Source organism: Manacus candei, unplaced genomic scaffold (assembly GCF_025592945.1).
Source record: "Manacus candei isolate 608988 ecotype Guabito, Panama unplaced genomic scaffold, ASM2559294v1 h1tg000060l, whole genome shotgun sequence".
Classification (NCBI taxonomy): Eukaryota; Metazoa; Chordata; class Aves; order Passeriformes; family Pipridae; genus Manacus; species Manacus candei.
Genome location: NW_026138108.1, coordinates 2,540,385 through 2,565,015, shown reverse-complemented (window position 1 = coordinate 2,565,015; position 24,631 = coordinate 2,540,385). Strand labels below are relative to the sequence as shown.

The window sequence follows — 24,631 nt, the reverse complement described above, 5'->3', positions numbered from 1 at the left end:
TGAAGCAAGCTGTGCTTGAGGAGATAATCCAAATAGAGCAGCTATTGAGGCTGCTGAGCTGAGCAGTTGAGATCCCTGCAGAGGGCACACCTGTTTGAATTCCTTGCTTGGGAGCAGAGTGTTCACTGCTGTCAGAGCTCAGGACCAAACCACAGGGAGTCCCGTTCGATTCTCTGCTGAGCCGCAGTCAGGCGCATGAGGGAATTTCTACCTGTCTTGTATTTCCATCACTCTGGTATTGGAGATCCTTCCTTTGCTGTGTCAGTTTTGAAAAGACAAAGCAGTCACCCATTCCCAGTCTAGACCGCTGTGTGCGGACCTTTTGAAGGATCACAGGTTGACACATGCTGTGGTTACCCCAGCAGTCCTCTGTCCAAAAAAAACCCAAGTGCTGCAGGCTGTAGGAAAAGGAAGGCATGAGTATATCCAGCCCACCGAATTCCCCTGGAGTTTGTGTTGGACTCATAGGGCTGTGTGTCTGCTGTGGGAATGCACACCACACAGCACAAGATGCTTCATCCTAGGAACCAGACACAGGCCTTAGTTTTCCAAAAGTACTGCTGTCATTGAGGGGGAAGAAGGGACTGGGATGGGACTGATGAGGTCTGTCCTGTCTCCCTTCCACTTTGTTTAGAATTTGAGGCAGAGTGGGGATAGGAAGAAAATGCTCTGTATGTTGATGGTTTTAGTCTCTGTGCCTCCTTACTCTAACTGATGACATGTAATGATGCATGAGCTTAGGCTGTAGGCTCTGGTGCTTCCCTTGACAGTTCCCATGCTCTCTGCATTGTTTGTGTGCCCAGGCTTGTTGACAGGATGCAGCTTCCCATCTTGCCTTGCCTCTCCTTTTGGTTGTGTTCTGTTCCTGCTGCAGATTGCATCTCTCCCTGAGGATCACTTATCCCCCTGATCTTACAGGTGGCAGCAAGAGGAGTATGGACAGGATGGAGAACTTGTAGGCTCCCCTTGGGACTGCGTGCCAGGATGCCTTGTCCCTGGAGGGAAGCTCAGTAGGAGAGAGGCTTTTATTCTCCAGCAATTGAGCACAGATCTGCTCCATAGCAAGGAATTGCTGTGGGATGAGGCACTGTTAAGGAATACATAGGATTTACCCTGTATATTTGAGCTGGCTCCTTCTAAGAAGGGGAAAGGATGAGCTTTCCTAACAAAGGCTGCTCAGGTACAGGGGCTTATTTTTCTGAAAATACTGTGTACCCATCAATACCAGATCTCAAAGGTGTCTGCTGAACACCCAGGAAGGCAGCTAGTTCATTAAGAATTTTGCTGTCTTACTTTAAGATAGCATGCCTTGCTTCTGCTCAGCTCAGGAGACCTTTAGCATCAGGGGAACCTTTCACTTGAAAGAGCCAAAGACGCTTTGGAGCAGTTCTGAGGGCTGGAGATAGCTGGGATTTTGGGCTGTCCTGCCCCAGGTATGTTATGTATCATTTTAGTTGGCTATTGGCTCCCTTTTCCAGGAAGAGAAAAGAGCTGGGCATGGCCTTGGCTGCATCTTGTTCTGCTGCAGCTCGAGGGGCTGGAAGTGACATGCAAGCATGGTGAGGCAGCAGGGCTTCATGAGCGTGATGGGGAACAGCTCTTCCCAATCCCCTCCCAGCCGCAGCTTGTTCAAAGCAGCACCACTGGCTCAAGGAAAAATGCCTTGTCTCCAGCACTGCAGTGGAAGAACTTGATGGGAGGGATAAGAGAAAGGTGTACTGAGATTTCTGGGGCTTGCAAATGTGTTGAAGGAGCTACTCCAAAGAAGGAGATGGGTGTGTGCAAGCTGCAGGAGCTGGGGTGGAGTGTGTGAAAGATGGGATCCCAAAGGATGTGGAGAGTCCCAGCAGAGAGGGGCAACTCATTGCTGTGACTGGCAGCAATGCAGGATGGGCTCTTCACAAATAATATGGGGTACCCTAGAACAGTCTTGACCCAGGTAGGGACATAACACTCTCAAGGGAACTGTGTATTTCCTCCTTTTTCCACTCCTTGTGTTGCCAGATCTCTTAAAACAAATTCTTGTTTTCATCAGCCACACTTCCCTTATTACTGCTTAAAAGAGCCTTTTGGTTCTTAAATTATGTATGCATGCATGCATTTGTACCTCTCTCTTCCCCTGTGGCCATAGAAGTACCTGTCCCTTCCCAAACACCCTAAAGCCACCTTCAGCCAACATCCAGGCTTTGTGCATCTGTGGTTCGGAGAGGGAAACTCTGCCAGGGGATCTGTGCTGCCTTCTTGAACTGCGCCTTTGGATTTCCTAGGTGTGTGTCTGTGCCTTCAAAAGCCTTTGTGCCATTCCAGCACTCTGCATAGATTTCCCATTTGCAGTAAATATATTTGCAAGAAGGAAGGTGCCAGTTTTGCCCTTGGAGCATGGCACCCTGCCACACTCTTCCCAGGGCAAGAGCCTGAGTGCTGGCTGCCTGCTCTGGGACCTGATGTGTTAAAAGTAAATGCTTAAATCTGTGTGGGAGGCCACAGATGACTGAGTGCTCAGGTCATCTAGTGTTTGTGTGTGTGCCTTGTGTCAAATTTCATGGACTAAGTCAAACAAGCCAGCATGGAGGGTTTTGGCCCCCCTTATTTCCCTTCCAGAGCTGGATTTAAAAATGCATACATGGGGATCTGCTTGTTAGAGTATCTCATGCGCGTTTGCCACAGGGGACCCTGGATAAATAGCCCTTGCAGTGACACTCTTCCCTTTTGTGTTTCTAGAAAGCAGACAGCGCGTGCAGGGTGAGCCGGGGGTTTCAAATCCCCTGTGAATTAGGGGTTGAAATTGGACTCAGGCCTCAACAATGGCACATTCAGAGGCTGACGCAGTTCCCGTCTCAGCTCAGGGTTTTGCTGACAGAATGCAAATGGAAACCACTCCAAGAAATTTGCTTTGTTTTTCTCTGTTCTCACCCACCTTTGAGCTCCTGTGGTTCATCTCTCTGTTTTGTTTGCAGGTCTGACTGCCTCATTAAAACAATTCGGTCGGAAGGCTACTTTGGCATGTACAGAGGTAAGTAAAGCTGAGTCAGGCACAGCAGAGCTTTTGCGTTGGAAGCACTGGTGCGTAAGTGGGAGGAAAAGCTCTGTTCTCTGGCATATAAAGCAATAACCTAGCAGTATCCTAAGAGGTTGAACATTGCAGCTGTTTCTGAAAATAAGTTACTCCGTGCAGTTGTCTGCTCAGCCATCCATCATTGAGGGCTTGAGTCCTCCCCATGGTGTTAAACCTTACCATTTACTGATGGTCATCTGTACTAGCAGTTTAAGTGAAGCTGCTGGACTTCATTTCAGGACTCTATGTGTTTGTTTCCCGGCTTGGGCATGGTAACTTTTACCAGAGGAGCAGTAGCAAATCAACTCTTGAAGTATCTTATTTTACGGTTGATGATTGAGTTTATGTCAAAGCCCACCACCAACATGGTCAGGCCTGATGTCTCTCAAGCATGCTAAAGTGCTTTGTTCAAGTATTAAGACAAGTAGCTATTAAAACAAAAATAACCTGCCCCCAGAAAAGAACTCCCTTGAGGTGGTAAGAAAATCAGAGGTTGGCTCACAGTGGAGCTTCAGCTGTTTGGTCATTGTGTGTTGACTGTGGGGGGAAGTGGCAAGTCCACAAAGCCCCTGGAGAGACTGGAGCCCCTGGAGCTTGAGAAGTTTGAAATATTGGATAGTGTTAGGCCTTTCCCATGAGAGCAGTGAGGCTAATTAAATGTTTCCATGGACACAGCCTTGAGTTTTAGGGAGTTAGCTAGAAAAGGATAACAGTGCAAGGACGAAGCTGTTGACTGTGTGCAGGTGTTAAATTCCTAAGTGTTTTTGCAAAAATATATTTACAGTATGTGTGTGGGAAAGTAGGGGCCAGCTAGCTCAATAAAACCTACCTGCTGCTCTGAGGCAGCAGACACCCCTTGTCTCATCTTTCTTCGTGTGTGTGTCTTCTTTCTTCACGGACCAAAACCTAACGGCAGATACCCCACGACAGTTGATCTGCTGGAAATTTCCTGTCTCCTTGACTTAGGCTGTCTGTTGCAGCAGTGAGTTCCTTGCTGATATTATACCTTTTATAGTTTAAACACAAAATCCATGGAAGTTTTTAAAGCTTTTGAGGAGATTTTGAGGAGAGCAGGCCAAATTCTGGCTTTTATTTGTAGCAGAGGAAAATATGGAGTACCTTCTTGACTCTCAGCACAATCCAACTGGCTTAGTTGGCACTGAGGTCTGGTTCATTTTATATACTGATAGTCAATTGCCTTCGTATGCAGTTTTTATCTGAGGTGCTCAGATAGCATTCTTTGTGGCACTCATTCACTGATAAAAGCTGATTAAAGTACTACTATAATTGAGTCTTTGCTCTTTGTCTTTCCAAGCGGAAGTCCGGAGGTGCTGGCGCCTTGCTGTTGGCATGTGTAGCGTCTCTTGCTGCTTCTTCTAAAGCTCCTAAGGAAACACAGACACTGTGGCTGGCCGACCCGGGAGCAGGCACTGGCTGCTCAGGCAGCATCTCTTGCCAAGCTTGCTGGTGGGCGTTTCAGGGGAGTGTGGTGGATGATGAGGATGGATTGGCTGCTTTGCCTGAGCTTTCCTGGGATCAGGCAACAAGACAAATAACCCTGAGGAACCCTGGCAAGCTCCATCTTCAGTGCTAGCAGTGACGCCTTCCCCTTTGACTTTTTCCAGAAGCTGGCTGCTTCTGTGTTCCTAGCCAGGAATGGAGCCTGCATGAACTTCGGCTGTAAATATGCAGTGGCAGGCTGCTTGGTGGGGAGCAGAAGGAAGAAGCTGTTCAGGTAAACCTACAGGAGAGACTGTAGGACCCATCAGGGCTTTTGGGAGAGACAGCTGAGTTCTGTAAGGCATAGAGTGGTGGAGGGGATGTGCATCACCCGGCCACTTGTCACTCCCAAGCAGAAATCTCAAAGGGTGCAGAGGGTTTTGTGTACCTCTTGCTTTTTCCAGCTATAACAAGTCTGGTCAGCTTGGTCCATGTCCCTATGTCTGTTCCCTGGCCTGGATAGTGGCTTGAATTTGCTTTTCACCTCTGACTATTAAATGGGGAGCTGGTTGGAGAGGGCTTTTCTGAATGGCTCCTGTTCCTTCCAGAAATTCATAGTATTTTGGCATGGTTGAGGTGCGAAGGTGAGTCCTGTGCCTCAGTTCTGTGAGCTGACATTAGCAGCCCTTCCCTCACTCTCAGGGAGAGGGTTGGTGGGTAAAATACATCCCAGATTCATGAAGAATGTGTGAGTGCTTTTCTGGAAAGAAGATAAAGAGATGTCTCAGCCTTGTGGACAGGGAAATATGGAAATCAGATGGTGGGATTGGTTCCTGCTCCCTCCATCTGTCCCAGTTCCCCAGCAGAATTTGCTGAATGACTCATGAGCTCTTATTTGTAGCCTTTAAGCTGAAATTGGGAGGATTATATGTTAATATGCTAAAGTGGCAGCTGCTGTTCCCCATGGAGAAGTCACAAGCACATCGGTTGTCCCTGCAGATCACTTGGCCTCAGTTGGAGGACAGAAGGGGTCTGTTTGGGTACAGCCATTCCCACTGTGTGACTTCAGGGCTCCTTCATATGCGATTCAAAACTCCACAGTGTGGACAGGAAAAAGGCTTGAGCTTGCAGGATGCTTTTCTGCAGAACACCCCTTAAGGAGTGTGTGTGGGCAAACAGTCCTTGCTTTGAATGAGTAGTCCATAGCAAACTGTGTGATGTACAAGACAATCCCAACATTTCTCTCAAGTTCTTGGATTTGTTTGGGGTAGGAAGAAGAGGTTTTTTCCCTTATGCTTTTTTCCCATAACATCTAGGTAGCAGCAGTGCCTTAAAGCTGAGTGGAGCTGTCTAGCCCTGTCTGTGCTCAGGGAATGATGGTGTGCTGCCTTCAGACATGATGCTGAGCGAATGAATCCATAGTGCCTGTGGGCTCCTGGACCCCATGGGCATCAGTGGAAGGGGACCTTGGAGAGATACTCTCTCAGCTCCCTGCTATAGTCCATCCAGAAGCCATCTAAAAATCCCAGCACATGTCCCACTGGGTAATCCCACTGGTGTTTGAAGACCAACTGTTTAGCCTCGCTGGCAGGAGCTGAAGGCCTAGATCAGGCTGGGGAAGTGCCCTCTGCTGTCGATGACATTTGGAGGGTAGCTGCAGTTTAGCTGCAGTCGTGTGGCAGCCTTCCCTGGCCTCTGCTAATAATATCTCCCACGTGTCCCAGTGCTGCACTGGGGATGACTCAGTCCCCCTGTTATGTAGGTTGCTGGTGGTGTGTAAGGGCTTCTGTAGAAATGCGTTTTAATAACAAAACCCAAACTCAGTGAGAAGGCAGCACTTAGAAGTTCAGTTGGCAAACAACTGGGTTTGCCCCTAGTTGATTTCGTTGCCTATAGGCCAAGGTTGGCTTTAATTAGGGAAATACTCATTGGCGTGGGTATAATTGAAGAGCTTTGAGATTTTGTAAAAAGATAGAAAACGCTGTGGAAAGTATACAGCCAGCAGCTGAAGTATCTAATTTCTCCTCCTCAGTGAATTGAAGCTGTTTTGGATTATTGAGGACAGGGATTATGCATTCTCTGCTAAGCAGCTTAACTGAAAATATCAAAGATGTAGTAGAAAACCCAGGTTCATTAACTTTTTTTTCTGTATATTGCGTGTTTTTACCCTCTACTTTATTTGAAATTGAAGGAGGAATTTCTGTAAAAGCCTCCTGGTTCCTGGAGGAGGTCAACATGTGGAAGCATACTTCTTGAGTGCCTTTCTTGCTTGATGGTTTGGAGTTTTTCTTTCTTTCAGTGAACCCTTTGCACTGGTTTTAGAGTTGTTAGAGTAGATGGTTTATGCTTTTTCCTTTCTCTCCTTGTTTTTCCAAGGAAATAGTTGTTCATGCTGCATGTGTACAGGTGTTGTATTTTCTAGCCATTGAGAGTGGGGCTGAAGTTATCTCCAACTTGGCATTTGAGGAAACACTTCATGGGTAGCCACTTCCACTTAAAAATTAGGCTTTGTGGATTTGCTTTGTAGATCCCGATATGATTGACGTTAAACAATGGAGGTGGAGCATGAGGGTCATGTCTGTGAGGCTTCTTATCACATGCAAGAGCCATGGTGGGGGGGACATGATGATATAGGAAGAACATCGAGCTGAAGCAGTGCAATCACTGGTGCACTAAAAAGTTTGCAAAAACCCAGGAGTGTGAGAGTGCTGCCCTGCTCCCTGCTAGTTAATTTGTCTCGTGTAAAAGATAATGGCACTTGTTGGATGTCATGGCCAGTGTGGAATGAATGCATTGGCTTAGCTTGCTACAAGGTAGCGTTATACTGTGTTTTCTGCAAAATCTGAACATGGGAGTTGAAAGGGGGAAGATGTGTTGGGCTGCCCAGCCCCGTGCAGCAAAATCTCTCTTTTTTCATGCTGCAATTTCCTGCATGGTGGAGATGTGTCTTCTGAGCAGAGGATGCAGAGCCAAGGATTCTTGTGTTCTGGTCGCAGTTGCAGTGGTCCCAGGAGTCTCAGTTGCGATTTAGCTTCCTAATCTTAGGAAAGTCCCCCTAAACCTTTGTCTTTACATTTTTGGAGAGAGGAGAGTCCATCCTGAGGAACTGATTGAGTTGCCTTTCTTCAGGTGTGTTGAGCCCTTACAGCTCTTGTCAACTTGTATTCAAAGGTCCTGAAAATGAACCACATTAGCTCTTTGGAGCCTGGTGGGGGTGCAGGACTCTCTGGCTGGTTCTCTTTGGAAAATGAATCTTTGGGACAAGTTGTTTAAATCTCAACTGCAAGCATAAATGCCTGTATTTGTGTTCGTTCTTGCAAAGGTGTTCATAGGCCATTAGCAAGTCTCAACTGTAACTCCATCGAAGGGCTTGGAGCTCCGTATGCTTCAGTGCAGGCAGGGAGACCTTGAGGTTATCCACTGGAGGACTTTTTGAGCCGTAAGATTTAAATGGAGGAGAATATTCTGGAGTGCTAATGTAATAGTGCAAAACTCAGTATACTGGGAAGGGACTGGCCCTTCCCTCACCCCATTTTCCCCAGGGCAGCTTGGTAGCTGCCTCCCAGCCACTGTGTTGCACTAATGCCAGTGTTCATGGCCCAGAGCAGCCGGCCAGGCCACGCAGACGTTTCATTGTGGCAGGCACAATACAGGGATTTGCTGTTTGTTGCTCCTGACAAAAGAGGTGGTTATGGGAGGGGCAGGAGGGGAGCCAAGGCTTGTTTACACCCCAAGTCCCCCAGCAAGCCTTGCCATGGAGGTCAAAGGGGAATTTCTGCAGGCTGCAGCTTGTGGTGGACAACAAGCCGCTTAAACGGTGGCTGTTCTGGGAGTGACACCAAGTGGTGATACACAAGGGAAGCCACTTTATTCTAAGGGCCTAGAGCTGGCTGACTTCAGTGCAGATGAACCGGATGACTTCAACCAGCTTCCAGGTCTTTCAGTGGCTCTGCCTTTTCTGGGCTGCCTGGTAAGCAAGCTGCTCTGGTATTTTCTGGGAAGGCAGGGAGCAGGGATACTAGTGAGAAGGGAGGGCAGGGAGGCTTTTGCCTCTCAGTATCACAAAATATTTGCGAAGGAATTGGGACAAGTTGTTAATCCAACTTGTACTCCTTCTTTGAAGGATTGATCTGCATCCTTCTGAATTTCTAGGAATGCACCCTTGGATGAGAGAAGAGGATGCATGTATACATGGTGGGAGGCGGTAGTGAAGCTAAAGAAATTACAAAATACACATTGCAAATGGAGTAGAAATACATCTGGGGATATTTTCACAAAGCCAAGATGTTGGGAGGCAGAAATCCTATTAATTTTCAGAGTTGTTTCTTATTTCTTAATCCATTTGGCGCTGGGAGCTCTCTTTCATCTGTCATTGGTTTTGAGCAGAAGTTAACGACACATTCCTGAAAAACCCAGTTAACAATTCCTTTATTCTCATTCTCCAATGGCCTTTTTTTCTTGCTCAGGGGCTGCAGTGAACCTGACTCTGGTGACCCCAGAAAAGGCTATCAAACTGGCGGCCAATGACTTCTTCCGGCATCACCTCTCCAAAGACGGGTGAGTAGGGAGTTGACCTTTTGCGGTCAACTTAAAAGACACCGGCTCTTGGAACACGTCTGTTGAGAATCAGGGCAAAGGTGGAATGGGGTAGTGCAATGGCTGAAATATGAGTTGACCTTGAACAGCTCAGCTGGTGATTACCTTCAGGCTAAGGATGTAATGTCTAAAATGGGAAGCGTAAAGCACTCCACTGGATGACTGCTCTTTATTCAAGCTTCTAAAAATAGTCCAAGACTTAAGCCAAGGTTAGTAGATCCAGAATTTGTAGAGTAAATATTTGAGAGGAACCCAGTGGCACTGATCATTGCTCAAACAGCTGCTGGGAGGACCCTTGTCCTCAGCATCCTATTGGATGCTCTGATGCTCCTCCTTGCTCAAATAGATGGCAAGTCAAGTTCTGTAGACCCCAAAATTAGCCCCCTTTTTCTCCTTTTTTATCTTGAAAACAGTTTTAGAGAGGTGGTGAATCTGAATTGACAAAGGGCACTTGCAGCATTACCCAGCCACTGACCTGCATATAAATGCTGAAGGAATAAAATTATCTGTTCAGCTTGCAAGTGAAGGGTGGTTGATGTGAATTGAATATGAGTAAAAGATGCAAGCTGAGCAGTTGAGAGGGGCTGGGCCCTGAATATTTAATGCCATTTTCACCAAGATATTTCCCTTGCAATTTGGAGAACACTTGTATTTCCCTTCAGACAGAGACCTTTCTCCAGAGACAGAGAAGAACACTATCTCCAGTCCTCAAGTGACAGTAGCTGGAAAACAACCTGCTTGGGATATGATCCCAACTTTTCCCATTAGCAGTTATGGGGTGGAGCCTCACTGAAAATGCAAAACTGTGGCATGATTACTTGGCTTAACAACTTCCCAAAACATACCACATCAGTCTTGGCTGCTGCAGATCAGTGGCTCAACAGCTTCAGTGGAGATCGTGGACTGACACAGGTTGAAGATCTGTTTTTTTCATGTGCCTATTTTTTTTTGTTCTGGAGTCTTTTAAAGTATCAGCTAACATATGTCTATGTGACTCATCGGCTCGCAGCTCTTTGTGATTTTCTGTCTCTTCAGATTTTCTGTCTCTTCTGTGCTGTGCTCAGACAGTGGGAGGTGATGATGTCCTCATGGCTCCTCACCCCTGCCAAGCGGTGGATCTGATCCGTGCAGCAGACAGCAGGGTGCACCTTGGTGTACTGCAGTAGACAGCAGCACAGCTCTACCACCACCTACCAAGAGGGGGCTTAGTGAGTTGTACGGGCAGGACAAGGGGTGCCAAGCTACCATGTCTTGTACTACCACTAAGAGAATGGCCCATGGAAGAAATCAGATTGGCATTGCAACATATTTGGCATTCTGTGAGAGCCATCACTGCTGTGATGTTTCAGCCATTAAAATGTGACATGCCTGTCAGTCGATGTCCTGCCCCGTGAGAGGTAAAGACTTCCTCAGAGGACAAGAGTGTGCGTCTGCCTCAGTGATGGGTCTAGCTTAGAGCAGGACTTTGGGTAAATGGGATGCAGCTGTTTCCACGAGCAGCTGAGGTCTTCACTCAGACCTCTTCCAGTTTCACTTTTGGGTTCTTGACTGGTCCACACGTGATGTGGATGATGGGCTGCACTTGATTCAGAATAAAGGAGCTAGAGAGTTTTTCCAAGAGTAAGACACCCTGTTCTCCTAAATCATATGTACGGCTGGGACTGGTACTACCATGACCTGGGGCACTACTTGGGGAGTGGCGAGCCTTTTGTCTCAACACAGAGTGTTTTTACTTCCTCTAGAGAAAACAGAGGTTGGGCCACAGTTAGGGGACAAGAGCTAGGCAGCATGTGGAGTTGGGGTCACTCATTTCATTCAGCCACCACGGGGGGCTTGGATGAGTGAAAGCTGGTCAGCTCTGCTCATGAGGGTAGCCAGCTTGAGCTGGACAGAGAGGCAGAGCCTTGATACTGCTGTGGTAGATGGTTTAAGGTGTTTCTAACTAGAAATGTCACTCCAAGATGTGATGGGAAAGAAAATGCCTTGTAGTTTTTGTCTGTGGCTGGTACAGGCTATGAACATGGAAGTTCCAGTGCATTCTGTCATCTTTCTTAGTGCACAGGGGGTAGAGGGTGATGGATAAGGCCATGACATTACCAGTGATGCTGAGGGCCCTTAGAAACTGCAGAGCAGCTGCTTACCATGGGATCCCTTTCCTCTGTGTTAAGGAAATCCAAGGCCTGGGGATGGAGTATGTAACCTGCTGGAGGAGTTGTGCCTGGCCATGCTGCTGGCAGTGCATGTACCTTGCCTTTGGCAGTTCACGTGGTCTTTTCCCATATGTAGCACATGCAGCAAATAGGAGTGATTGCAAGGGGCTGTTTTATTGAGTCACAAAGCTATGTGACTACAAGGGCTTGCCTTGCTCTTGCAAGCTGTTTGCAGTCTGCAGGTTTCTCCCTTTGGATGTTTCTGTCCTAAAGGATACTCTGGTGCTTTCTGACTCAAAGCTGCAAAAGTCTTCTAGATTTCTAATTTAATATTGAATGCTTTTGTTGCTAAGTATCTAGCACTTGTATTGCTTGAAGTATGTTGTGTGAGTTGGTGATCCTTTTCTAATAAAATGTGCATGTTCTATCAGTTAGTTGCTAATTAAAATATGTGCTATTAAAATATACCTCCATGTGCAAGTGGAAGAAGCATGTGTGGACCAGACACAGTGTGGCAAGTCCAGCATGACTCTAAGTAGTCTCAAGTTACAAAATGACTTCCAGTGTTTATGGATTTATTTATTTTTATCCTTTGAAAAACTTAGTGTTGAAATTGCTTTTAAACTGCTAGGATAAAAAAGTGGCATAAAGCCTATTTTTGAAAGGCCAGACTGAAAACAGCACCTGTGATGTAGGAAGCTCCTGGCTACAAATTGCTGGAAGAATATTTTGGGGATGTTGTTATTGCAGGTTTGTGCTAGACTCCCTTTTCCCTAGCTGTGTTCTTGGATGCTGCTGGACATAGAGTATTGGGACAGCAGATCCTCGTGTGGGACCTCCTGCCCTTGTTGGTGCATCTATCTCCTTGTGTCTGGAGACATCTGTTCCTGCAGCTCTCTCCACCCTAGGACTAGCTCAGTGCTTTTCCCCTCCCTTTGGTGCAGAAAGGTTGTGTGCTCACAGGCTGAGAGACTTGTTTTCCCCTTCTTTGCCAGTTTCTATTTTGATGTCATTATGAGAACCTACAGCTACAGCTTCTTGTTTCATGAGGAAACAAAACCAAATTGGTCCTCCCAAGCTGTCCTGGTCATTTAGGAGCAAGGGAGGCCAGAGTGAGTTGTGTGGGTGCCTAGAACACACTTGCTATGCCAGGGAGGAAAGGAGGGAAACAAAGATACTGAAAAACCTGAAGGGCACCCCATAACCATGACTGAGAGAGGCAATAAGGGTCAAACATTTTTCTATGATAATTTTGACCTAAGATCCTCAACAGTCCCCAGGGGAAGAAGAAGAAAAGGTGACCCACAGGAGAGTCTTCAGGCAGGTCCTTGTGGCACTCTGTAGGGAAGAGTTCCCCTGTGGCTGGGGAAGGCAGGATGTGTGAGAGAGGGCAAACTTCTAGTCTTCAGGCTGCTGGAAACAGGTGGGATTTTTTTTTCCTGTGGCTCTCTGAAGCTGGATGTGTTGAGAGACTCATAGTCTCACAGCTACTGTTAAAATAGTAGTGGCTTCACTGTCTTGAGCACAGGACATGAAAAGAGGGCTAAGTGAAGCAATCGAGCGTGAAACTCTTGGGTATGAAGCTGAGGAAGCAATTTAGACTGGTAGTACACCAGCTTTTGAAGTACATCACTGATTTTTGGGTGGCCAGTGTACATCTTTGACTGATGTAAGTAGTGCCTACGTTTTATGTCCTCTTTGAATCTGGGTGTTAAACACTTAATAAAAATCAGTCTCTTTAAAGTGTCCTACAAGGTTTCATGTTTATCTCCAAAGTGTTGAGTGCCAGACAGCTGTTTTGTTTGGCATGTGTTTGCCAAGTTTTGTTCATTTTTCAGGTTCTTGGTGAAATATTCTGACTTGGTTACAGTAAGAAGTATTTCATGCCTTCTTACATAAGCAATTTGTTGCTCATAAAAACTCTTTAGTGTCCCTGGATGAGTTTCCTGTTGCTCTTCTCCAAGATTCCCTTACTTCTCCTGTCCTCTTTAGTCTTGACCTTTATTTTGTTTGCAGTTCTGAAGCATAGGCTGGCAATCTGCTGTCTTAGCAGCTCGGATCCCTTGGAAGACCAGCACGACTGAGTTAATTCTGCCTTTGCTGATGCCAGCAAATTTTCTTCCTTTTTGCTTCCCCCTGCCTTGTGTCTTTGCTCAGGGATGAGAAATAGCCAACTGTAATTCTGAGATGAGCAAGGCACTTTTCCTTCAGTCCTATGCGGGTGTGGAGACCAAAGCTTGTTCTCCATTGCCTTCCCAGCTGATGTCTTCCCAGGTCTCTTTCCTTCATCTGCTCTTCTTTCAGGGTCTTCTAAAATACTCAGACCATCTCTTCTGTGGCGCCTGTTTAAGTATCCATTGCATGACCTGGTTGATTCATGAGCTTAGAATGCTCACAGACAGGCTGTAAAGTGGGGCTCTTGATTTAGAAAGGAGGGATGCTGCTGCTAGTCCTCCTGCTGCTGAGCTGCTGAATCACCCTGCACACACTGTGCTTTGGTCTTTCTCTACCCTTGTGGGCCAAGGCAGCCTCTCCTGCAGTTATCCATTGGATGCTCAGACACTTCTTTAATGTAGGTAACCCTCATCCAACTCACTGAGACTTGTAGGTGAGGGAGAAAGAGACAGTTAAGAACTGATAATCTCCCTGTGCCTATTCAGGGATAGCTGTTTGGGGAGGGCTCTTTTATTTAGCATACAGAGACTTGGGGAATTACAGTGGGTTGAAGCTGTTGACATCAAAGGTCAGCCAAAAAGTAAATGCACTTTTAACTGTTAGTCTGGAGGGAACTAGACATGGGCTGTTTCATCACAGAATGCACCCAGGAGAGGAGCACTGCCCTTGTCACCATTCCAAGCACGTCTTGGGACAAAATGAGGGCTGTGTTCAACATGCCCAGTCGTGTTACCCTGTTCCATTGTTCACTTCCACAGACATTCATATTGGAAAAAACCACTTGGGATTTCCTGCCAGGGCAAACCTGATGCAGGCAGAGAGTCAGCCTTCTCTTGACTTAGTTCAAACACGCAACCCAGAGCTCCTGCACATATCTGGAATAATGACTACCAGAGCAACATTTTATCTGGCAATGCTACATCAGTGCTTCATTTTGCTTGTCTGAGGTATTTTTGAGCTGGCATTAGAAGTGAGAGGGAGCTTGTAATGGAAACTTCCTTGCTTTTACATTTCCCAGCATCATAGCTCCAGCTTTCTGAAGTGTGGTTGCAGTGGCTTGTTGTTCCCCCTTGGAAGATCAGGGGTGGGTTAAAGGGAATGACTGGTATTTTGTGAGCGTGTCCCCAAGGGGCTGTGGCAGATAGGGTGCCCTCCCTTTGAAGGATGACTCCTGTGTGTTGGTCCCCTAATCCATATGAAATACCCACTATTTAAATTGTTTGAAAGAAACTCTGTGTGGTTTGAAACTCTTTGGGAACATTCTACAGTCTGTTGGGCTGGCAGACCAGAAGCAGAAGTTATTTCATGAGTGAGGAAAGTGATTCCCAACCAGGGGACACTAACCTCTTGGGTAGGAAATGAAAATGGATGGCTTTGTACGGATGTTTCCTTAGGTCAGAGATTTTGTGTCCGGAAATCTTATCGTCCTGATTCCAGAATGACTCTTTTTGTTCCCTGCCCAAGCAGAGTAAACTCACATATGGTCAAGATTTTTCAGAAACTTGAAAAAAATACTACTCTGCTCCCATGTGACATCAATATACCAGTGCTGTCAGAGATCCTAACTTTGGACTGATGTGTTCCTCTGGAAAAGTCCTCCATAAACCTCTAGTTCCTGGTTTTGACTTTATTTTTCAGCTCTAGTTTGAAACTCTTAATTTGGATCAAGCATGAATCTCCTCCCCTTCCCATTTGTCATTGTTGATTTGTCACAAATTACTTGTATGTCAGTTAAAAAAGTGGAATGACTGATTTCTGCCAGTGCAGAATTTGGGGCTATTATGTGTATTTTATATTTAACACCCTCTTGCTGTGATAAAAGATGATTTCTGCATTTATAGGACCGGATCTTTGCTGATGTTGTAACTTTTGAAGTTAGTCGAGATGTGCCAGTTTTTAAACCACTGAGGATAAGGCCTGTGGTGCCTTAAATATTTAACCCCCTTTTTTGTCTAGACATGAACCATTTTCAAACTCCTTTTATGTGCAGACTGGTGAGGTTTTGCAAAGGGAATTTGACCCCCTGTGTGGCAAATTTTAAACCTCCCGTCAAAAGATTTGCTTATCTTAGGCTATGTTTTTCTTGGACTCTCCCCAGTTCCCAGAATATGCCAACCAAAAGCTGAAAGGCATTGTTCTAGGTGCTTTTGATACACCTGTTTGACATCTCTAAAATAAACCCACATGTATAACCCTTCTCTGGGTCACATTGGCATAGCTCCATGGAGTTCAATCAAGTCAGACTGACTTTTCTTGGCTGGGATAATGGTCCACAGATGAACAAGCAGGCCAAGTCTTCCCAATCTTTTGAACTGGGTATCAAAGCAGTCACCCTGGATGAAAGCCAGAAGAAATGTACTCCAAGGATGCTCCAGGGCTCTTGCTAAAGTGGGAGATCCTCTGCTGTGCTGTAGAGGGAGACTGACAGCCAGCCCCTTTGAGTGGTTTGATTCCTCCCATGGCCACGCTAGGGACTGTGCAGCCTTGCTGCCGACTGCATTGAGCCATGCAGAGACTGCTTCTGTGCTTCAGGCTGACCAAAAGGCACAAGTTGGCCACCTCCAGGTGTCAGTAGCAGTGGGGACCCCTGGATTGGCACACCCTGGTACCTCTGTGCCTCCAGGAAAGCTTGCTGTGCACACTTCAGCACCCATGTGGGTAACTCGGTGGGAGGGATTGTTCTTTGCAGCTTCTCATCTATGGGGAAATTTGGAAAGGAGAGACTGCGAAATATTTCTCCGTTCAGCCTCATAGGAGAGCTCTATATTTAGTTGCTGGTAATCTCTGTTGTGGCTCTGTGCCTCTAATCCCCTGCTCTGATATCCTCCCTGGAGAAGATGAGAGGTGGAGAAATTGGCCCAGCTGACGTGGTGGCCCAGCAGGATTACAGCACATCTGCCCTCGCTTTCCTGAAGGGTTGGCACTGAAGCTGCTTTGCTGGCCCACTGCACCATGTTGTGCTCTGTGTGTGTGCATGTAAAACCCCTGGCACGGGAGTGTGCCTTGGTTTTGCAAGGGAATAGGGCATATCATTGTGGGACTGCTTTTGCCATTGTGTGGGGACTCTCCCTGGGCAGGTTGAGATGAGGTATTGGTGCAGGACCAGGGCTGTGGGAGGCAAAAATAGTACTTGCATTTAAAACAGAAAAAAAGATGAGGCTGTTTCCCTTTGGCTGTGTGATTTATATATGCCTCTTTTTTTCCCCTTTTTAGAGAAGAGAATGTCAGATGTACTTTTTAATCAAGTCAGTGTTTTCTGGTGCCAAGGCGTGAGGTTTTTTACAGGGCGAAAACACATCAGTTTCTGAAAATTGAGACTTCATGAGCTTTTGCATCCTGAGTTCCTCTTTTTAGTCTTAGCTGGGCTATTTTATGGCTTTGGAACGCAGGGAACAATGAAATGCTGCATTTTGTTAGGCAAGAACATGCCACTGATAATAATCCCTGCTCTCTAGTGCAGAGGACGTACAAAGTTGCAGTGATGGGGGTCCATCCCACTCCTTGTCTCTCAGGAAGTTTAGTGCAAAGGCTACTTTTACAGTTTTGGAAAGGCTAGTGAGATGAAGCAGCTCATAACCACAGAGGAGCTGCCTCCCTGATTCATGTTTGCTGTTTATTTATTTTGCTTTTCTTGGAGAACTTGAAAGCAGTAAGTGTAATGTTTTCCCCCCTTTCTCCTTGCTCTGTGGTCTCTGTTTGTTGACAGTGTTTAAAGGACTAGGCTGGCAGAAGGAAAGCTGCTTATCAGCCTTAATGCTCGGGTCCTCTGGTGCCTCCTGAAGTTGATACCCTTTCTGAAAGCTGTGCCCCACCCAGGGGCAACATCGTGCTGTAAGGGAGCTGAAGCACTCTGTCTGTGGATGGAGAGGGTTGTGTGCTCCCATCTGGGGCTGTTCTGACTGGGCTTGTGGCTTTCTCTGAATGTTCTGTTTCTGGGACCAAAGGAGTCTGTTCCCCAGGTCTGGTGATGCCAGCAGAGATGCCAAGCCTGGGCTGTGCTGAATTGTCAAGCCAAGCCCTGTCTCCTGGGCTGCCTTTCCTGTAACCTCCAGGGTCAGAGATGTGCCCTGAGCCTTGTACCAGCTGCCCCAGTGTTACTCCAGGCCACCTCCTCTGACCACTCTTTTCTTTGAGCAGGAAAAAACTGACACTGATGAAGGAGATGCTGGCAGGCTGCGGCGCAGGTACCTGCCAGGTGATTGTCACCACTCCCATGGAGATGCTCAAAATCCAGCTGCAGGATGCAGGACGTATTGGTATGTGGACTTTTCTTCCCTGTGCACTGAACAGGGAGGGGAGAAAGGGCTGGGACTGGGTTGTCAAGGTGGAGGTGAGAGAATGAGTGGAGAAAACCTTTTTCCTTCCCCCTGGTCTCCCATGTCAGAGATATCTCAGACTGTAGCAGAAGTTTCTCCTCTTCTTCCCAGCTTCCTTCCCCCCCCCCCCCCACTTCTCTCAGCTGGCTTTGCAGAGGCCCTTGCAGTTACAAAAGGTGATGGTTTTTTTGCTCAAAGCAATAGGCTTGGCAATTGAAACGGCAAATGCTGCTAGTGGATGGAGAGAGACAGGAGAGATGACTGGGTGGTCATCTTGTGAGTGATTGAAACTCGTTAGATACTGTGCAACCAAGAAGGGATTAGCATCTTCCAGTGCCTTTCCCTTGTGGTGCTTCCTCCATCTCCATGTTTTCTGATGTCTGTTCTTTCTCCCTTCTACCCCCCTGTAGCACCTCCCTAACAGCTTCCCAAGGGGATGTGCTCTTTCCAAATGACTTGTCTCCCCTTGTACTCTGTCTTCTTTTCTTCCTGACAAAAACAACAGTTGTCTCGGTTGAAACAGTAAATAAAATTCTCCCAGTGCACTGGATTTGAACGAGGTTGGGGGTCAGGCTCTCAGGACTGTGGGCAGGAGCTGGCAGACAGAGGCAGGAGGGAGTGTGAGCCTCTTGGCTGAAACAATGTGGAGTGTTTCTGGTGAGAATGCAGACCAGTCTGGCACAGAGACTCTAGGGGAAAGAGTTGATTGCTTTTGCCTTAGTCTCTTCCAGAGGTCAGCCTGGGCAATGGCCTCACTCCCCAGGAGCCCTGCATGACACTGTTAGAATCCGTGTTTGTGGCTCTTCCTGGAAAACGGGCCAATTTGCCCTTTAATCTCTCATTGGATGTGGCGTTCCTGAATAATCGCGGATTTACTTTTTCTTTCCTCTCTTCACTGTTTTTAATGCAGACCTTATCCTCTTTGTGCGTATTATTTTAAAATGTTTGAAGGAATTAAGCCATGGTTTGAGGGTTCAGGAGAGGTTTTTGCTGCTGCGAACAGCCTGTTCTCTGTGTGGCAGGAGAGCTGTGGTGTCCCGGTGGCAGCCAGAGGATTGCCTACAGGTTGATGTGTTCTCCATCTTCTGGCCAAAGGGCAGAATTGCATCAGTTGGGAAAGTGGGAGAAACCAGGTTGTGTTTATAAATCTGGCTGAGAAACTCCCCGGGTTAATGATTGCTTTCAAGGGAAGGAGACAAAGAACAGAACTGTTGAACTACTCTCATTTATGAACATCTTTGCTTTGTCGTACAGGCAGCTCAGGGACACAGCTGGAAGCAGGGACTGGCACCTGCCTACTCATAGCAGCTCCTGTTCTCTGCACTGCAGGGATTGTGTGTGACAGGCTGCTCCTGCTCAGGCAAACCATTTGGTGGGAAAGTGCAGTGAGCATCGCTGTGGTGTGGCAGCACCAGATGCCATACTGGGACAGGCTGAGGGAGATGGGCAGACTGGGAGCAAAAGCTTGCAGGGCACCTGGCTGGCCTTCTATGGCCTTCATGCATATTTTGTTGCACCTGGAGATCTGCCTCTTCCTCCTTGTCCTATGGCACCAGGCAGCAAGAGATGCTGCTGAGCAACTTGCAGACCTGTGGTTGTGCTCTTCTCCCCAGCGGCACAGAAGAAGCTGATGGCAGCACAGGCCCAACTCTCCTCTTCCCCTGCGGCGGGGGCGGCCGAGCCGGTGGTGGAGACGCGCACCACAGCGACACAGATAACGAGGGAGCTGCTGCGGAGCAAGGGCATCGCGGGACTCTACAAGGGCCTGGGAGCCACACTGCTAAGGTAGGGTGGACAAAACTGTGGTCCTCCACATGTACTGGGGTCTTCAGTTTGAGTGCTGAAATAAAGGGGGAGCCTATTGATTCTGCAGGGCTGCATGTCTCCCGTGGGCCTGTTGTCCTTTGTGCAGTCAGTTTTACCCCTCTGAGTTTCCCCTCCTGTCTGCGTTGCAGTCGCAGAGTTGGGATGTCTGCATTGCACTCAGGGCTGTGCTGCCAATGTGTGATGCTTGCAGCCCCTCCATTGCTCACTTTCTTGGTGTCCTTCTCTGAGTTGGCTCATCCTTGTACTTCTTTCTTCCCTTTTCTCCCACCCCACTGCAGGGATGTCCCATTCTCCATTGTTTACTTCCCGCTGTTTGCAAACCTGAACAAGCTGGGCCAGAAAGACCCCAATGTCAAGGCTCCATTCTACGTGTCCTTCCTCTCTGGATGTGTGGCTGGCAGTACGGCTGCAGTGGCTGTCAATCCTTGTGATGGTGAGTCCTGAGCAGCCTGTGGTGGTGGCCTGGTGCCAAGTGACAGGAGTAAGAGGCCCAGAGTGGACTAGGTGAGGAGGAGGGTGACTGCCAGCCTCTTCACAGTATGAGGGCACAGGGAGGCACAGGAGGGGACCTCTGCTGTCTGAGCTGCCACCAACTCAAATGGTGTGACTTCAGCTGAGCTACACTTTTGGCCACAGCTTGCACAGAGGTTTGCAGTACTCAATAGGTACGCCAGAAAGAGGGTGTCATTCATTTCAGTCGTTCTTCACAGGAATGGCTGCAGACAAGCCCCTGAAAAGCCACATTTCCATGTGGAGTGACAATATGCAGACCACTTACATATATATGGTCATGGAGAAACAGAGAAAGCTTCAAATCTATGGCCTTTTCTCCTGCCTCACAGCATCTGCCTTAAATACCACCTTGGTTTCTCTCCTGTGAAGAACACCAGGAAGTAACTCCTCTCTCTCCAACATTGCACACGCTCCAAGGCGTGAAAGAATGTAAAAACAGAATTGTATATTTTAGATACTTCTTCCAGAAGGAGCTGAGCATTTGAAAAGGAGTTCCCACTTTGCAGAAAGATATCTGAATTTGGAAGTGTTTAAAGCTTAAGTCAGCCTTTGAAACCTGGATCACAGTGAGGGGAGAGGTTGGGTTTTGGGTGGCTGTGTGGGTTTTTTATCTGTTTATGAAGGGATGGGTTTTCCCCGTTCTTGCTGATAAATATATGAAAGTGGTCTGTGTTCCTGGTAATCTCATTTTGACAGTGTTTCAAAGACATTTCTCTTGGGCTGGCCCTTGCCTGCTATGCTCCCAGTGCTCACCAGTGTCTCTTCTCTTCTTCTCCCCAGTGATCAAAACGCGGCTGCAGTCCTTGCAGAGGGGAGTGAATGAGGACACCTACTCGGGAATCCTGGACTGCACCAAGTAAGACTCCTCGTGAAGGAGGGCACCACATCAGGTGTATGGCATCTGCTGCTGCCTGCTGCCAGGCAGGCAGTGCAGCTTTTAGACCCAACCAGCAGCTTCTGTTCCAGGTTCCCTCTGAAGCTGTGCTTTTATTAATCTATCTATCTATCTCTGTGCATAGATAGATATAGATATATATCCATATATATATATAGTTATGTAAAAGAGAACTTCTCCCCATGTTGAGCAATATAAATATAGCATTTATATTTAAATACTTATGTCCAAACCCCAGTAGTCATAACAGTGAGATTTTATTTCTGCAAGGGAAGGCAATGCTGTGGTTGTATCTCCCGAGGCCCCGCTGTGTGAGAATCCTACAGTATTAAGTCTTGTATTCCTCCTGGGACTGCTCTGCACAGTGTCTGCAGGAGCACTGCCACAGTGGGCTGTCCCCAGCTGCATCCTGTGCTAAACTGTGGTCTGGCTGCTTCAAAACGTGAAAGGACTTTTTCTGCTTCTGTATTTCTGTCATGGCCAGAATCTCTTGCCATCTGGCCGTGTCCCATGCTGAGGGTGGAGCTGGCCCCGCTTTGGTACGGGAGGACCTCTTGATGTAAGCTTGGAGTGGGTCATCTTAGCTGTACTTCCAGACACAGGCAGATGCTCCTGCTTCTGGGTCAGATGTAGGGATGGGGCATGTTTCTGCATGGCCATTTGCAGAGCATGTGGGGGATGATCTGCTGTGGGGGCGGTGCCAGGCGACAGCTCTTGCCTGGATTTAGCCTCTGGAGGGAAGCAGAAAGCCAGGGCATGGCCAGAAGCTCTCCTGGCATGGTGGAGGAGTGAGGTGGACACTTACCTGTCTCTGCTGTTTCTCCCTAGGAAGATCTGGCAGAAGGAAGGGCCCACAGCCTTCTTCAAAGGGGCATACTGCCGAGCCCTGGTCATTGCTCCTCTCTTCGGCATTGCACAAGTTGTCTACTTCATTGGCATCGCGGAGTTCCTGTTGGACATGCTCCCCAAGCCCCGGGCCTAGCCCTGGCATGCTGGTGTGCCCTCCCACCCTCTGCAGCGCTGAATTCATCCCCGTGTTCACCATCCATGTCCATTGATGTCAGAGCAACAGCACAAAGGGTTCGCGCAGGGATGCCGAAGGGATGTGGTCTCCAGATGAGCAAACATGGGGAGGGAGAGAGTCCCTTCTCTGTCTTGGTCTGGAACCTGCTCCCTCCTGCTCCTTCCACGGACAATAGTTAATTATTCATATCTCTTTTTTTTTCTAATTTCCCTTTCTTTTTTTTTTAATTGTCATTCTTAAGGACACTGGTAAGCACAGACTGGGCTTGCAGACCCAGAAGTCTCCTCTCAGCCTTGGGGAGAAAGAGAGAGGGGAAAGAAATAACTTGAACCCTCATCCACCACAGATTCCCTCTTTCTTCCTGGAGCTGCCAGCTATCTGAGGAGGAGCTGGAGGGGCAGCTGTGTCCCCTCAGCACCTCCTTGGGTCAAGAGTGGGCACTGCACAAAGGGGGCTTATCTTATTGCTGCTGGAGGCACAGTGGGGGGGGTGCTGGATCTGGCAAGTTCCTTGGCCTGGAAACCTTCACTCCTCCCTTCTCCCTTTTTAAAAACGAGTTGGACTTAAATGAATGCTGATTGTTAATATTGATTTTGTAATTATTTTTGTTTTAAAGCAAAAGGGATATCCCTCCTAACTAGGTGTCACAGGCACATTCTGGTGAGGTGCAGAGATAGGATGTCTGCTCTGTAGGGAACATGTGTGTGGGATCACATGAATGTCCAAAGGTGCTTCCCTGCTTGGCTACAGGCAGGGAAGGGAGAGGAACTTGGGATCAAGTTATTTTCATTTGGGGGTGTTTTCTGGGTGGGTTTTTTGGGGGGGCGGGGTGTGTTTGGTTTTGGTTTTTTGGAGGGGGCTTTTATTTGTTTGTTCTTGGTTTGTTTGGTTTTTTTTTAACGTAGGGTTGTGGGGAGGGAATACCAAACAACAAGAAACCACTTACATTCCTTCAACCTGCCCACCCCCAGGGTGATAAAGCGGTGGCTGCAGGTGTAGAGTAGCTGATCTAATTTTTTTCCAGCCTGACCCCAGGTGTGGGAAGGGAGGCACCTACTCCATTTCTGTGGTGCCCAAACTCAGGGAGCCGCACTAGAAATGCTGCTCCTGTGTGCTCACCTTGCAAGGTGAATACACAAAGCCTGGTTGTGTTTTGATGTTTAACTTGGGTGTGTTTGGAGTCAACCAGTGTAGAGGAGGCAGAAGGTTCCTGCACCCTGATCCAGGAGCTGTTTGCAGATGCATTACCTGCAGGGTGAGTCCTCTGCATCACAAAAAACTCGTCATGCCATTGGCTTCTGGGGTGGTGATCACTGTTGGGTGCCAGAGGCCAAATCCACACCTACAGCTCGCTCTGTCAAAGGGACGCTGCCCCAGCTAATATCACTTGTCAGAGGACTTCCTCATTCAGTACTCTTTTGGGCTATGTAATTAATTCTAGTTTAAATGACCTTAAGTGTGAGACCTTCCAACCCAGTGTGATCTTCTCCGTTATTTATTCCATTTGGTGCAATCCACCCAACTTTGGTGTTGAAATTAAACTGGTTGAATTCACTTTTCATTCCTTCTTTTTGCTTTGTTCTCCAGGCGCTTGCTTGGTGTTTGTGTTTCAAATGTGTTTTAAATTAATTAAAAAAAAATCCCTGTTTTTAATGTTTAAAAGGAAACCACCTCTGTTTCAATGTTCTTGGGTTAGGTTTTTGTAAAACCTGTATGTTGAGGGCCTTCTTCCATGATGAATCCTTTTTCTCTTCAAGAAAGTTGTTCTGTGGCTGATTTGTTACTTGTCACTATGCATATATGAATAATTTTCTTTATTTTTCTTAATGACTTCTCCATGTATCTGGGAAGGAATCTGTGCAAAGATGATGATAGTTGTCTGTTCTGTGTGTGGTGCTGTGATGCTGCTCTTGCTCTGGATTTTCCTTGGGTGGAATTAAAAGAGAAAGATTTATTTTATTTTTTTTTTAAGGTGCCCCATTCCTTGCTGCTTTGTGATTTACAAGGAGGGTCCTCAAAAGAGACTTTGCCAATAAAATTAGTGGAGTTTCAGCCTGCCCTCCTGCCTGCAAGGATTGTCCTCTGAAGCAGGGTGACTTGTGGCTGCAGGGGTGTGTATGGGGTGCAGGTTTGGATTGTGGGGTTAAGTTTGGAGGAAAATTTGGTGCAGTGAAGGGGTGAGGTTCAGGGAAAGCTCTCCATGTCCTTTGGGATGCTTTTGAAAACCTCTTTGTAAAACTGACTCTTCCTTCTCAAATCACCAGCTCTTCTTCCCCTATGTTGGAGCTAGTGACCCTAATGGGGCTGATTTTTAGCTTCTTGGACATGTCCCTGAGTCAGCAGGAACTGGGGAGGCAGCAGGGGGTAGTGACCGTGGCTGCACAGGAGCTCCCCAGGCGGGCAGGGTCCTGCTTGCAAAAAAAAATAGAGTTTAAAATGGGAGAATTCTCATCAACCTAATTAATCATCTATTAACTGAAACCTGCTGGTATTGATTGCAATAATGAGGAATAAAAGTAAATAAACACCCCTCGGCTCCCTTCCCTGCAGGTGCCACTTGTCCCTGGGGCAGCAGCTGTCAGCCAGCGAGGGGTCAACTCCTTGTGCGCCCTTGCTGGTCCCTCTGGCATCTCTCCACCC

The 24,631-nt window shown here is 47.4% G+C and overlaps 1 protein-coding gene across 2 annotated transcripts in view; it reads left to right on the top strand.

Moving 5' to 3' along the window:
- Positions 1-23,960, top strand: part of SLC25A22 (solute carrier family 25 member 22) — a 52,331-nt gene extending 28,371 nt beyond the window's left edge. For both annotated transcript variants that reach the window (XM_051804204.1, XM_051804205.1), the window contains exons 4-10: positions 2,958-3,013; positions 8,962-9,052; positions 17,554-17,672; positions 19,346-19,517; positions 19,838-19,992; positions 20,853-20,928; positions 21,796-23,960. In XM_051804204.1, the coding sequence (XP_051660164.1) occupies positions 2,958-3,013; positions 8,962-9,052; positions 17,554-17,672; positions 19,346-19,517; positions 19,838-19,992; positions 20,853-20,928; positions 21,796-21,949 (823 nt within the window). In that variant the 3' untranslated portion in view covers positions 21,950-23,960. The remainder of the gene's footprint in view (positions 1-2,957; positions 3,014-8,961; positions 9,053-17,553; positions 17,673-19,345; positions 19,518-19,837; positions 19,993-20,852; positions 20,929-21,795) is intronic.
- The last annotated feature ends 671 nt before the right edge of the window (positions 23,961-24,631 follow it).